We start from the raw sequence: 14,964 nt of genomic DNA on the forward strand, positions 1-14,964 counted from the left end.
TGCTGTCAGTTACTTCTGTTGATTAGCAGAAACTTGTTGTGGTTTCAGGTGATCCACTGGAACTCTCCTAAGAAGCTCCGTGTGAAGAACAAACACGTGGAGTTTTTCAGGAACCTCTACCTGACCTTCTTAGAGTATGATGGAAACCTGCTGAGACGGGAATTATTTGGCTGTCCAAGTCAGGCCAGTCCAGAGAGCGTCCAGGTTGGACACACACGCACACGCACACATACACACACACACACTTTCATTAGTCGTACTTGAAGTTTCATGACTTTAACACAGCTGATATTTGTGACAGTAACAAACATTTGAGAATAATAATTTAACTTAACTTTGTGGTCTCTCTGAACCAGCGCTAACTCTGTTTATGTTATAGCTTACATACATTATTATTCAGCTGTAATAAAGTGTCACCAGTTTTTTTTTGTTAAATGAAATGAAATTTCCATGTATAAATAAAAAACATTTGCAATAGTTGCAAAGTTCATTTATTAAATATACATTATGTTACCTGCTAGGTAAAGATGGACAAAATGCATCATTTTCCAGTACATTCCTAAATCAAGAAGTACAAGTGCTTTCTCTGCAGGACTCTGCAAATCTCATTTGCAATATATTCTTTTGTTTCTTTTTAATAGAGAGACATGTCTTCAGGGGCTGAGAAAGATTTTTTTTTTTTCTGAAGTGTAAATTTTAGAAGATAAAGAAAAGGGAAATTTCTATTATTATTATTTAAAACAACGTTCCTGAAACTGTTGTAATCTTTTATGCTCAGCTGCAAAAAGCTCTGGAGGAGCTGGATGAGGATGATCAGTGTTACGACTTCCGCCGAGAACGATTGACAGTGCACCGAGTTCACCTCTATTTCCTGCAGTACGACTACACACCCACTGAGGACAACACTGACATCACTCTGGTGGCCCAGCTCTCGATGGACAGGTACTCCACCAGTGTACTGTAATCATCTACTGAAACTGTCAGTTTAATTACTTATCTGATTATGAACAGTAAACAGCTAAATAAAACTACAAATACAATATCTGCCAGCTTTGGTGTTGACATTTAAAAAAAAAAAAACAAAAAAACAAAAAGGTACATTTTCCACACAATACTGACATAAAGTTTTCTGTTCATTTGTGAAACTGTAAATGTTGATTCTGTCTGCTTGTAACAACCTGTAAAAAGACTTTGTTTGCCTTTTGTAGGTTGCAGATGCTGGAGGCCATCTGTAAGCACTGGGAAGGCCCCATCAGCCTAGCTCTCTACATGTCTGACGCTGAGGCTCAACAGTTCCTGCGCTACGCCCAGGCCTCTGAGGTCCTCAAGAACCGCAAGAATGTTGGCTACCACATTGTCTACAAGGAGGGCCAGTTCTACCCAGTCAACCTGGTGAGGAACGTGGCCCTGAAGAATGCCAACACACCCTATGTGTTCCTGACTGATGTGGACTTCCTGCCAATGTACGGTCTCTATGATTACCTCAGGTAAGTCCAGCTTTCCTGTGTTGGAGCTTGTTTTACACACATTCAGTGTTTTTGTGCCTGCAGATCCAAGAACTCCCAGCCAACAGGTTGTAATCAAAGCTTTTCATGGCTTTGTCACTTTAAATTGCAATTGCAGGAGAAAAAAAAATCAAGGTTTAACTATTAAAATAAAAAAAAAAAAAAAAAAAAAAGATGAGTATATCTTTTACAGATACTGTGACCCTCCTATTGTGAAATCAGCGTAAACTTATGGAGCGTTAAAACTGAGAAAGGCAAATATGAAAAAAATTCAATAGATAAATATTCCATCAAACATACCAAAAACTATATTGAAATTTACAACCATGTTTTTCTTAAGTTTCCTGTTTTACTTTCCAATTCAATTTGTCTTTCTAAAGACTGAAGATTGCTCGAGAACTTAGGAGCTTGTCTAATTTAGCTATAAACATGACTGTCAGTGAGGACTCATTAATATATTTAATCTATTTATTTCTTAATTTATTTTAATTTTGGCAGTTTCAGTCTTCAACATACCACATTCTTTTCACTGATAGAAACCAGCACATTCAGTGCTAAAAAGAGCATTTTCACAGTTTTATGAATTATCAATTATGTATTGCTATTACCCTACTTTACATTCTGCAATATTGCAATATGAAAAAGCCACTTGCCACTTTATGAGGCACAAGTAGCTAAAACTAATTCAGTAAGGATATCTATCTATCTATCTATCTATCTATCTATCTATCTATCTATCTATGTAATATATTATTCAGAAACTGTTAGCAGAACATCATTCCAGTCACTAAAATAAAATAAATAAAATGTAGTAATTAACTCTGAAGCCTAAACTGAGACATTCTCCTGTGCTCAGAGGTTGTTTGCTGCTCTCCATTGGTTCTGTGCTGACTCATTTTTCCTTTTGCTCTGAGGAGAAAACAGTGTTGCTCTGCTGCTGGAGAAGATGAATTGAAAAGAACAGTGAAAATATTTTTAATACTACTTAACGTTACCTAGGGACAGACTCAGAGAACTGTGGCATGATATCTGCGTTAGGCTGATGCAGAACATGTTTTCTTGAGTTATCAAAAGTGGCTTCTTAGAAGAAAAAAAGAAACATGGTTAAAATGTGTTTATTTTCATGGCATGGTCATGCTCACCCAAAAATACAAGCCCTAATCATCACTTGCCTTGTACTAAAAGTTTAATCTTCCTCCAGTGGTGTCCTACTAATGTTTAAATTTGGACAAGCTGTAGTGATCTAAGGAGGGTTTCAGAACATAAAGACATCAGGAGGTGGTATCATTTTGACCCACATTATTTTAAATGAAATTAAAGTAAAGCATAATAAGCACAAGAAGAATGCTGGAAACAAAGAACAATTGTATATCTGAAAAAATAAATGTTTCCTCATTTACTCCTGCCATAAATTGGTCTAGTTTGTTCTGTCTCTGCCAATTCATGGCAAGAGTGTTTGGCCTATTTATATTCACCTAATGGGACACACTGATCATAAAAATCCCAACATTAGGCATGAGGCATGAGTCCTGCAAATAATCCTTTTATAGTAGTTTTGGTAACATCTGTAGTGTGATAAGTAAAAGTACTCATTGGCCACGGCATTTCTGGTTGTCTTACCTTTTTTGAATGTTCAGAAGTTCATCTCCAATAGTCTGCTGCACAGGAAAGAGTTTTCTTTTGCCCATTAGTAATACAGCAAAACAAAAACTTAACATTTTAACCATCATTAACGCAGGAGGGCTGCTCTATAAGATTTATTTAGATTTATTCTCCATTTTTTACTGTGTCCATCCAACTTGACATAAACGCTGCTTTTCAGTCATGCCTGTTGTTAGATTGCTGATTTAGTTGCCTTTCACTTCTTCTTCTTTGCTGCTGCAGAAAGTCTGTGGTGCAGCTGGACATGGCTCACACAAAGAAGGCTCTGGTGGTTCCAGCTTTCGAGACTCTTCGCTACCGTCTGTCCTTCCCCAAATCCAAAGCCGAGCTGCTCTCCATGCTGGACATGGGGACACTCTACACCTTCAGGTATCTAAAGATGAGCCAAAATTAACTTTTCTGATCAGTGGATGATGATTGGAGGTTGGAAAATAATTTAAATGCCAATGTCCCTTTCATCCTGCCTCTCCCAGGTATCATGTGTGGCCAAAGGGTCACGCTCCTACCAACTATGCTAAATGGCGAACAGCCACCACATCTTATAAGGTGGAATGGGAGCCAGACTTTGAGCCGTATGTTGTGGTGAGAAGAGACTGTCCTGAGTACGACCAGCGTTTTGTGGGCTTTGGCTGGAACAAGGTGTCCCATATAATGGAGCTGGATGCACAGGTAAACCTGTTCATGTACATATAATCTGTTCAAAGATGGCAAGGAAGAAATGGCTGCAGAAAAAAAAAAACACATCTAGATATCAACACAAGGTTTGCAGTTTATAATGTCATTTCAGGTTTACTTACATGTGGCAACTTCACAGCAGCATTCATCAAAAACTGGGGATGGGAAGCTCGACACTGAAGTTTTGACACTGTGTTGAGCTTCCGAAGCGCAGGTGTTCTGAAACACTGCTCCGAAACCTGGTTCAAAACACCTACATCACGTGACCATGGCTAAGCGAGGCTTCGGTGCGTTTCACTCCTGCCAGGCGGCCGAGGCGCCGAGATTCATTTGTTTTTTTTTTTTTTTTTTTTAATTTATTGAACCTTTTTTTTTTTTTTTTGAGCTGGGCCTTGTAATTGCCGAATTATTATTTTTTAACCTAAGCTTCTATTTAATACAAGCAAACACACGCACGTATAAGTCATTATTGTTTCTGTGGACTGTGAAGAACGATATAGGCGATCCATTTACAAACAGGAGAAACATTTCTTTAGGTGCAAAAGTGGATCAACGAACTCACACGCTGGGACCGCTGCCTGTGAGCACTGAAAATCCTCAATCCTCCATTTGTTTCTGCACGTGCTGAATGACCTCTATTTATCTTCAGAGACATTAGAGGAAGTTCCCAAAGTCTGACCTGCATCCACCCTCTGCTCAGTGTCTTCCTCAGTCATATTGGTCACCACGATCGCTGCAGAAGTGATGAACCAAATAATTAAACTGAGATCGCACTGCAATAATTTACTGGTGACATCGGTTTTTAAATTTTTCATTACCATATTGTATAAATTTGTATAATTTATAGTTGAAATGTAGGGACCACAGTGACTTGACTGGACCGGCCTGGACCTCCGAAACCCGTCCATAACGCTGATGATGCAACCTGCGACCCGCATACTGCACAGCAGGAGGTTCCTGCTGTAATTAAATACATTTGTTTTTAAATCAAGAAAAAAAACCCGTCCAGGCAAACTATTTCTCATGACAAATGAGTTTTTTTTTTCTTTTTGATCCCCACTGCGGCTTCTAGTATAAATATCTCACAAACAGTGTTTGTATTGGTCAGTGTGAAGATGTGAAAATGACTGTTGAGACTGGCCAGAATGAGCCCATGAAAACTTAATTTTAACCTTTATTTTAAAGAAGGAAAAGATTTTGTGCTTTTCTTTAGCATTTATTTTTGAATGAATAGAAAATAAAGCCAAAGGCTACAGCAGCTTCTCGCTTTTTTTTTTAATAGTGTGAAAACCTGATGACATGGACTCCCAGAAAGTTTAAAAGTCAACCAAAAACATTCAAACTTTTCTTTATTTATTTTTTCCAGGGCTGGCAAGAAACAAAGCCGACTGAGGCCAAAGACAGTTGTGTGGTTACCACAATAAACACAGCATCTTTTCTCAGTATTTTATATTTTATAAATTGGTTTATTGTGTGTTCCACTGAATTACTAAGCAGCTGAAACAGCCTCACGAATGTTAACAGAGAGAAAATACTGATTGTTGAAGTGCTCTGTTCACTGCAGCTCGCTGTCTTTAACAGTCTCCTTGTTTCTCCAAAATATGTGCTGATGATAATTATTGATACTCAGGTATAATCAGGAGCTTTGTTTGGACACGTGCAGGGCGTGTCTGTGTCATTGTTTCATTGAGCAGCATTACCAAGACGTGGCAATAACAAAACTGTCCAGCAGGTGTCACAGTGCAGATGGGTTTCAGATTGTTTCAAAGCTTCGATACAATTCCGGCACAAATGCTTCGAACGCTTCAGTGTTTCACAAAGCCTCGTTTTGCCCATCACTAGCAAAAACAGTCAAGGTGCTTTATATTGTAAGGTAAAAACCCTACAATATTAGAGAAAACACAACAACCCAGTGAGTGACAGTGGGGAGGAAGAACAATCTTTTAGTAGGAAAAAGACTGCTTCTATAAGCAGTTGTGAAAAAATGAGTTGCTCTCACGTGCTCAGTGAATTCCAGCGTGGTACGGTGATAGAATGTCACAAAAAGTCATGAAATTTCCTCGCTCCAAATATTCCAGAGTCAACTGTTAGTGGGATTCTAACAAAGTGGAAGCCATTGGAAATGACAGTGTGGACGTCGCCAACTTTCTGCAGGGTCAGTGGCTACAGACCTTCAGATCAAGTCAAGAATAGTGTGTAGAGGAATGGGTTTCCATGGCCGAGCAGCTGCATCCAAGCCTTACATCACCAAGCACAATGCAAAGTATCGGACACACTGGTGCAAAGCACGCCACTACTGGACAGAGCAGTGGAGACGTGTTCTCTGGAGTGACAGGACATGATGGATTTCCGATTGACAAGCCTGGGTTTGGCAGTTGCCAGGAGAATGGTACTTGTTTGACTGCATTGTGCCAAGTGTACGTTTGGTGGAGTGGGGAATATGGTGTGGGGTTGTTTTCAGGAGCTGGGCTCGGCCCCTTAGTTCCAGTGAAAGGAACTCAAAATGCTTCAGCATACCAAGATATTTTGGACAATTTCATGCTTCCAACTTTGTGGGAACAGTTCAGGGATGGTCCCTTCCTGTTCCAATATGACTGCGCACCAATGCACAAAGCAGATCCATAAATACATGGATGAACAAATTTGGTGTGGAAGAACTTGACTGGCCTGCACGAGTCCTGACCTCAACCCAACAGAACACCTTTGGGATAAATTAGAATGGCGATTGCGAGCCAGGCCTTCTCATCCAACATCAATGTCTGACCTCACAAATGTGCTTCTGGAAGAATGGTCAGAAATTCCCATAAACACACTCCTAAATCTTGTGGAAAGCCTTCCCAGAAGAGTTGAAGCTGTTATAGTTGCAAAGGGTGGGCCGACATCATGTGGAGTAAGAATGGGAGATCACTCAAGTTCATATGTGTGTGAAGGCAGACGAGCGAATACTTTCAACAATATAGTGGAGCTCAAGACTCTCCGTCTCATTCTACTGTAGGAAACGTAGAATGAGATGGATTTATTTATCCCAAAAGTTGGAAAATTACTGTTTTTCAGCAGTCAATACATGAAAAACAAATTAGCTCAATAAAATAAATACAATTTAGAACAAAATCGTGTTGAAGAGGTCAGATGAATAGAAACTCAAAATCCAAACATGATACAGTGAGGAGGCCAGGGTTATGGATTTTACATTATAGTTTAGTTTTAGTTAGTTTTTACTTTTTTCTCTCTAATTCAGTTAGTTTTAATTAGTTTTCAGAGTGGTTTTGCTCGTTTTTATTAGTTTTTATTTTTGGTTTCATGCTTAGTTTTAGTTAGTTTCAGTTAGTTTCAGTATTAGTTTTAGTATTTTCATACCTGATCAGGTGCAAGATTCAAGGCGCAAAAGTGACTATTGTGTAATGAAAACTTGACAAAAGATACAGTTTAAAGAAATATAGTCAACAACCAACTGTTCACAAGACATGCTAAATTTGTGTAATATTAAGGACACACATGAACATCAACAGGGAGAAACAAAGAAAAACATGAACTCCCAAACTCAATAAATTCTACAATAAACTCCACAATAAACTTCAGCATCAGTGCAGCAGATTAATAACGCCTACATGTGGTGTTAAACAAAAACAAACTCTTTGAAGGAGTCAAAGGTCAAATCCATCTGCATCCTGATGTTCTCACCACCTGAAGCTGCTTCTGTTTTGGAGCTAGCTTGGTTAGATGCTCGCTAATTAAACCTGCAGGGTCTTTGCGGCCTCTGTACACAACCTACAGAAGTTGCCGACCTCATGTCCGCATTTATGCTTGTGTAGCTGGATTGTGTGTGTTAATTACCTTGTGGTCGTGTGCAGGTGTTTGTACTCAAAGAACCTCCATACGGGACTCTGCCGCTTTCTCGGCAGACCGCAGCAATTACTTTGCGGACCAGCGCGGTGAGCGCACGCACATGCGCACTCACACACACAGTTGTCCTGTGGCGCTCCCAGCTTAAACTCCGAGAGCGGAAACAATGATTTCATATCAATCCACAAGGCTTAAAATGAAAGTCAGTTTATCGATAATTTCAGTTACTGTAGTTTTAGTTAGTTTTGTAAACTCACAATTCAGTTTTAATTAGTTATCGTTTTTTCCTTTTAATTATAGTTTTTATTTATTTCAGTTAACGACAATGTTTTTTCAATTTCAGTTTTCGTTATTTCGTTCGTTTTCGTTAACTATAATAACCCTGGAGGAGGCTAAATCTAAAATGAATGCAGGTGCAAGGTATGAGGTTGTAAGGCTTTCCTGCATCTTTCCTTGAAGCAGCAGAGCTTAAACAGATGTTCAAGAAAGCATTCCACTGCATGAGGGGGGTCATTGTCTAAAACCACAGTCATTTTCGATGACCTGTGCATCAGCTGATGGAGGAATCTAAACAGTGTATTGATTCAAACTGGATTCAAACAGCAACAGCAATGATGAATTCCCTCAGCAAGGAGCCACAAATAAGCCTGCACTCTTAAGAGCAAAATGATGACAGAGTTTGATCATTCAGGACTTTGTTTCTATATTTAATTTTAGATTTAATGGGGAGTCGATATAGGAGAAGTAGTTTCTCTTTCTAGATACTTTTAATGTTCCGTTAGTACACTGCAGGGTTTTAAATCATCTGAAGGCTTTTCTGGGAGCTTTTGGAGCCAACTGATAATAAAGAATTATAATACTCCACCCTAGAAGTAATTCTTTCTGAGTTATTTAACTATTGAAATCAATAGATATAAAGTTCAAATTATACTTTGATTTTTTTAAAATTATTTTTTTATTTCTTTATCTGTCTTTATTTGCAAGGTTCCACTGTTCATCTGACAAAATCAGTTGCTAACAGTCTGTACAGCACTTGCACCAACATGTGGCTGTAGCAGGCACCCTGCTGATTGTTCTTTTACCATTATCTGAAAAAAGCGGCACCTCCGGCTGATTTTCTGATTGTCTGGTTTGTGGTCAAGGTCACACTCTGAGAATCTGAACCTAAATTTCAGACACTCTCAAGTAAGATGGCAACCTCAATGCAAATAGGAAAAATTGATGGTTGTCTGGTGATTGTATTGCTTTTTTTTCCACATTCAGCAATGACTGGTCATCCAGAGCTTCAGCTTACAGCACCCTCAACCTCTGAATGACCACTTTCGATCACAAGGCAATTGCACAGGTTGCTTGGTGGGAGGCAATCTGTCTCCAAATACTCTGACTCAGACTGACTGACATAATTCTCAGACAGATTGGCCAAAGTTGCAAATAACTGCCATCGAATTTATAAATGCAGAGAGTTTGCCAACCTGTTTCAATTGGTCTAAGTCAGTCAGCGTTGATGAACAGAACTCATCTACAACATGTCTCTTTGCAAAAGGGAACTCAACTCAAATGGTTCCAAGCATGGTTACCAAGTGCCCACGTCATCCTGCAATTAAATCCTGCAGAAACTATGTCACTATTTGTGGAGGAATTTCTGTTTGAAATCTATAAGATTCTGGCTGAACATTAGCAATGAATGTGAATTTCTGTTTAATGTGACTTTCTGTGTGTGTAGACAGCAACAGATTGGCAATTTTTGCCACTGATTTATCACAGTTAATTGGCATATTATCAGAAACAGATTGCATGTAATTACCAACTTGACCCCATTCAATTTCTCATTGATAGCAGACTGACTCTGTGTTATTGCCATTTTATTGCCATCTTGATGCAGACCTGTTCCCATTTCAAAAGCAACAAGATCACAGGTTTATTGCACACGGTCACAATGAATTTGGTTGTGCCGTGGTCTCCAACCATTGTTTTCGATATGTGACTGTAACATAAAATGTGGTTATCACTCTTATAAAGGTGTATTTAACTCAACCCATGATGATTTTTTAAATCGAACCAAATTGTGACTAAAGACAGTTTGCCTTCATTGAAAGGACAGAAAGCTTTCAATGAAGGCAAACTTCTCCCAGTAGTGCTACAACTGAGAAAGGGCAATGACCCACAATTCCCCACAGTTGTCCAGAGTTAATAAGTGAAAGGACATTTCTTTTCTATTTATTATCTTTTTGTTCTTTTCAGGAGTATGACTTGATGGTCCTCCCAAATGCTTTCATGATCCACATGCCCCATGCTCCCAGCTTTGACATCTCCAAATTTCGCTCCAGCTCCAGCTACCGCAACTGTCTGAACACCCTGAAGGATGAGTTCCACCAGGATCTGTCCCGGAAGTATGGCTCTGCAGCTCTCAAGTACCTCACCGCCCAGAGGAACATCTAAAAATTAGACCTGTTAGGAGCGACTCTGTTAGCCTGGAAAGTTCCGACACATACTGATGCTGGAGGTGGGAGTGTATCGTTGCAGAGTGCGGACATAACGGTAAAGCTTTACAGCCCTTTTGAGCATCCCCGGGCTCCTGTGCATTAATTCTGCAACTCAGAGTGACTGAGGACAAGATGCAGAGACGAAAACCAAAACCGGACGGCACAGATGCAGATTTTTTTTTAAACACAGGCTCTGAAAAAGCTGAAAGGGACAATAGATGAGAGTGGAAACTGATGGGACTAGCTTTAAGGCGAGGAAATAACAACCATATTCTTACAATTTGTTCTGACAATCAGGGCTTTTTCAAGAAGACACACAATGAACCATTCGGTCTACATGGATATTTGGATATTGGTCACGTGGGGCAAAACTTTAAAAGCGAAGATGACATTAGAATCATATTTGGGAGGCCGGTCGAACTACAGAAAGATTTAAGCCTTATCACTTTCCTGATATTTACTAAGATATTTAATATTTTATTTTCTTCTTTTTTTCCAGTGCAAATCGGAACCAATGATAGTGAACATTTGCATTTACAATGTTTTGATTATGGCTTTACACAAGAATATTTTTTTTTCTTTCTATATTTTCTGACCTCTTTAAAAGAAATCCATCATGTCCTGATCAAATGATTTCAGTTTATTTTTTTCTGTGGGCTTCAGGGATGAGCTGTGTGTGTGCGTGTGTGTGTGTGTTCCAGCTGCATCAGTGGGCACGTCTTTAACATGCTTACTGCTTGTTGTCAGCATCATGCTTGCTTCTGTCTTGCATGTAAAAAGTTGCACAACATGTTCTTTTCATGTTAGAAAAATATGCATTTTTCTCAAAATCATCCATCCCATCGGAAACAGAAGAAATCTATTATTGATGAGACCTGTCATTATCAATTGGGACCAACTCACAAGACCAACACTGACACTTAATAGTGAGTGATTAAAAGCTATTAGCTCTGAAATGAGATTGCAGCAAAGCAGGAGCTTCTTTTCTTGTGTTTGTGCCATTGCATTTATAATATGTCTGATTCACTGGATTATATGTGCCATCTACTGTATTGTTTTACCCACTATTCTCTTGTTTCTGTAAAGTCCAGCTGAAATGACAAAATTCATATCTTTCTGCAGTCAAAGTTCTGATTATTATTTTTTGTATTAAGTATAAGAAATGCCTGCAGATTGAAGTCTGTTTTCAAATTATTTTGATGCAGGTAGAGTCACAGTCTAATCAATTATCACAGAAAAAAAACAGCTTTTTGAAGAATTCACTATCCCAACGTCCTTTTGTGTTTGTACCTTCATCTGGGATGCACTCAAACAATCGCTTCTTCTTACTTTAGCTTATAAGCAAAGCACACAGTGAACTGACATATTTTTCAAGGTAATTTTTTTAGCTAAACAGCTGACAGACTAACTCAAATGACAACACAGGGTGTGCTTGAATTTAGTTTTTTGTAAAAGAGCAAACACAATTTAATGATGGAAAAAAGGAAACACTCAAATTATTTTGTCATTGTAGTGTTCCTTTGTCTCATTGATATGATATCAACCAAGGCCTCAGTTACACAGGCCTAGAGACCCATCAGTGACCCCTGCCACTGCTCACCAGGGCAAAGTGTGTTCCCTGAGCAGTTGGTGAGTGGTGCTGGTGCTGGCTGTTGGTAGGTGAAACTGGAGAAGAGGGTGGTCCACTAGAAACCTCCATGTGGTCACACACAGTTTTCATGTAAGATGCTAAGTTGTCTGCAAACACTAGCTAACTAAACACTGAGTGGTAGTGAAACTTGACAAAGTGCAATGCAAACCGCCTTCAGAGTGAAAGTTTTTCCTTCCATTGAAACCAACACCTTGTAAAAGATGCAACTTTTACTTTAAAGGCAAATGGTCTCCATTTGAGGTTTGCATCACACTCCTCACAGTTTCTCTACCACTTAATGAGTAGTTGGTCAGTATTTCCCGACAACTTGGTGTCTTTCATATAAACTACAGGTGACCGTGGCAATTTGCTGGCAACCAAAGGAATCACAAGGATGTTTTCAGTGCAGCACTGTGTACCTCTTTGTGACCAGTTTCACCTAGTGACAGCAGTCAGCCTTCAGCAACCATTTACCAACCAGTAGGGAAATACTAATTCTTCCCTAGTGACAAGTGGTTGCTAGGCAATTGCCAACCAATCTATAGGCTTGTGTGACTGGGGCCTAATTAATTACATACTGAAATCAACATTTGTCCTATTTGAATGGAAGGCCCTATATGTCAGCCAAAAAAAGTTGAGTTCAAAACTCAAAATGATGCCACGAAAGGCAAGATTGGATTATTCTCTTCTCTGTTTTATCTTTGATTTGCATTAAAAAAAAAAGTTCTGTACTTTGAGGCTTCACAAATCTGTGGCAAGTCCAGCTGCTTATATTTTTTTTCAGTGAAACACATTTTCTTTGCAGTTTGCTCAGGTGTGTTTGTATGGGATTTATCAAAATCAGCAATAGAAAGTGCTTTAGAGAAATACGTAATACACACACACACACACACACACACACACACAATTATACAGTTATTTAGGCAGGGGGAAAATTGAAAAAGAAATCCTACATCCAAGGATAAATTATTAAAACAGCTGATGTATAAATTATAACACACTCAAATGCAGCATCAAGAATGAACTACAGTTTAATATTAAAACAATCTAAATATTTTAATAAAGAAAATCATAAGAAAGTTGTAAGAAAACTCATAGGAAAGCCCACAAGCAGCAATATCACATTTAGTCTTGAAATGTGTGATGGGAAAAGTTAGCAGCTTCCTGCCCGAGGAGGCCAGGATGTAGAAATGTTTGCCGACATCTTGTGCTGGTGGTTTGTAAGCAGTCTTTTTTCAGTAAGGACCTGCGGGGTGATGCGAAGGTCTTGCGGCTCTGCTCTTGATGCCAAGACAAGAGTACAACCAGTGTAGGGGGAAAATATTTGGTATGGATCAAACTGCATAACTTGGTTACAAATCAGTTACCTTGAAATCCATACGAATACAGCGAGGGTCCAAGACAGTAACGTCATTGCCAGCTAAATGAAGTTGTGCACTCACAGGAGGACGGGCACCCTGGTCACTATTATGCAGACTCTGGTTGGCTTTTTACTTTTTTAAAGTGGGGAGAAGTGATGAAGCATCCACCATCTGTATATACAGTCTGTGAACAGATCCAGGAGCACACATACTGGAATGGAGAAATACAGAATTCTTCCCTTTCATTAAACCTGCAGTTTACAGAACTGATCTGCACACTGCAGTGAAATGATTTATTTCAGTTGGACTTTATTCATCATGATTTACTTATTTTTATGTGTTTGTTCTGTCCAACATTTCCAATCAGCGTAATATTAATAAATGACCTATTGGTCATGTTGCTATGACATGTAGCATTAGTCATAGAAGGATCATTTCTACTGATTTTTAGTTGTTTTGAATGTTTTGAATGATTATGTTCAGATGCATCCATGTTTCAGTTTATGTTCAAGCTGCCCACAGGTTGATCGTGACGTTTGCATCCTTCCCTGCAGCACAGGAGAACCGAAAAATATCAGGATGCGCCGTTACAGCTTGTAGCAGCATCATGCTTTAGTTTTGTTTGATCATTCTCTCTACTTTGCAAATCTTTTTTTTTTTTTTTTTGTCATCTCAACCTGCATTTAGAGGGAGCAAAAAGGCAAGCAGAAAAGACTTCAAACGGATCTTGTGTAATTTCCACTACAAATACGGCAAAAATAGGAGTTGGGTGCTAAACATGGGATCATAAGCAATCGTGGATGTGACAGCTGTTTGGTGAAGACCGAGAGCAAACGGTGCCACGAAGAGCCCTGCTTCCTACCCGCTGCCACCCACACCACCTCTATTGCCGTGTTGTTGATTGTGGTAAATGCTAGTGCCTTTGCTGTATTGTGAAACTGGATATTGATTGTACTGTTGTACTGACAGGGCCTGGGGATAGTCAGGCGCTCTATTTATTATTGTTGACTCAAATCGATCATATTTTTCTATGTAAGTGCTTTAAATAAATTTGCCCTTTTTTTTAATCACTTGGTCTGTATTTAGTTTTTCTTCATACACAGTTTCTCCCTGTGTTGGGTAAGAATGCAAAAATTCCTCAAGGTCTCTGTAAAGTAACATTCAATTAACAGAAATGCTGCAGCATTCAGCGAGAAGGATGTCTTGGGATATCCAGGAATTCAGAATATTTACCAGGGTCAGTGGTTTTAAGCTGTTGGAATCTTCCATGTGTGTAATTGGCCTAGTGAAAATTCCCAGTACAAACCAAATTGTTTTGGATGAATAGGTCCCCTGATGGTTCTCATCCCTTTTAATGCAAATTACAATACAGTAATTGGATACAGAACTTTCCCTGCAGTTTGTGCAGAAGTTAATCATTTCTCAACAAATTGGGGTAGAAAAATAAAGAAATACATTTAGGAAAGGCAATTATATTTTTCATTTATATATAAAGGCAGAGATGCCAACAATACAGAAGACTCAGAATATCCGAATAACGTGCCGCGTTAGGCAATGACAGAAAACACAACCGAATACTGAAAATGTACTTCCAATCTGACTCAGTTCTCTCACAGCACTTCATACGAGCACAAGACTTTGTGGGAGTGGGCTGCAATCTGCCCCAGGGCATTTCCATTTTTATTTCTTTTTTAAATGGGTGGCACAAAATGAAAAAAATAAAGCTTCAATAAATGGGAAGCAGTACAAGTGCATCCAAAATATAAAGAAAAAGTAGTATAACATAGAAATACTTGAATAAAGTA

The 14,964-nt window shown here is 38.9% G+C and overlaps 1 protein-coding gene across 3 annotated transcripts in view; it reads left to right on the forward strand.

Moving 5' to 3' along the window:
• large2 (LARGE xylosyl- and glucuronyltransferase 2) overlaps positions 1-14,229 on the forward strand; it is a 142,697-nt gene extending 128,468 nt beyond the window's left edge. For all 3 annotated transcript variants that reach the window (XM_030724547.1, XM_030724550.1, XM_030724548.1), the window contains 6 exons: positions 49-204; positions 779-942; positions 1,209-1,487; positions 3,390-3,536; positions 3,641-3,836; positions 9,927-14,229. In XM_030724547.1, the coding sequence (XP_030580407.1) occupies positions 49-204; positions 779-942; positions 1,209-1,487; positions 3,390-3,536; positions 3,641-3,836; positions 9,927-10,124 (1,140 nt within the window). In that variant the 3' untranslated portion in view covers positions 10,125-14,229. The remainder of the gene's footprint in view (positions 1-48; positions 205-778; positions 943-1,208; positions 1,488-3,389; positions 3,537-3,640; positions 3,837-9,926) is intronic.
• Positions 14,230-14,964: the final 735 nt, after the last annotated feature.

The sequence above is a fragment of the Archocentrus centrarchus genome, unplaced genomic scaffold (genome assembly GCF_007364275.1).
Source record: "Archocentrus centrarchus isolate MPI-CPG fArcCen1 unplaced genomic scaffold, fArcCen1 scaffold_37_ctg1, whole genome shotgun sequence".
NCBI classification, from domain to species: domain Eukaryota; kingdom Metazoa; phylum Chordata; class Actinopteri; order Cichliformes; family Cichlidae; genus Archocentrus; species Archocentrus centrarchus.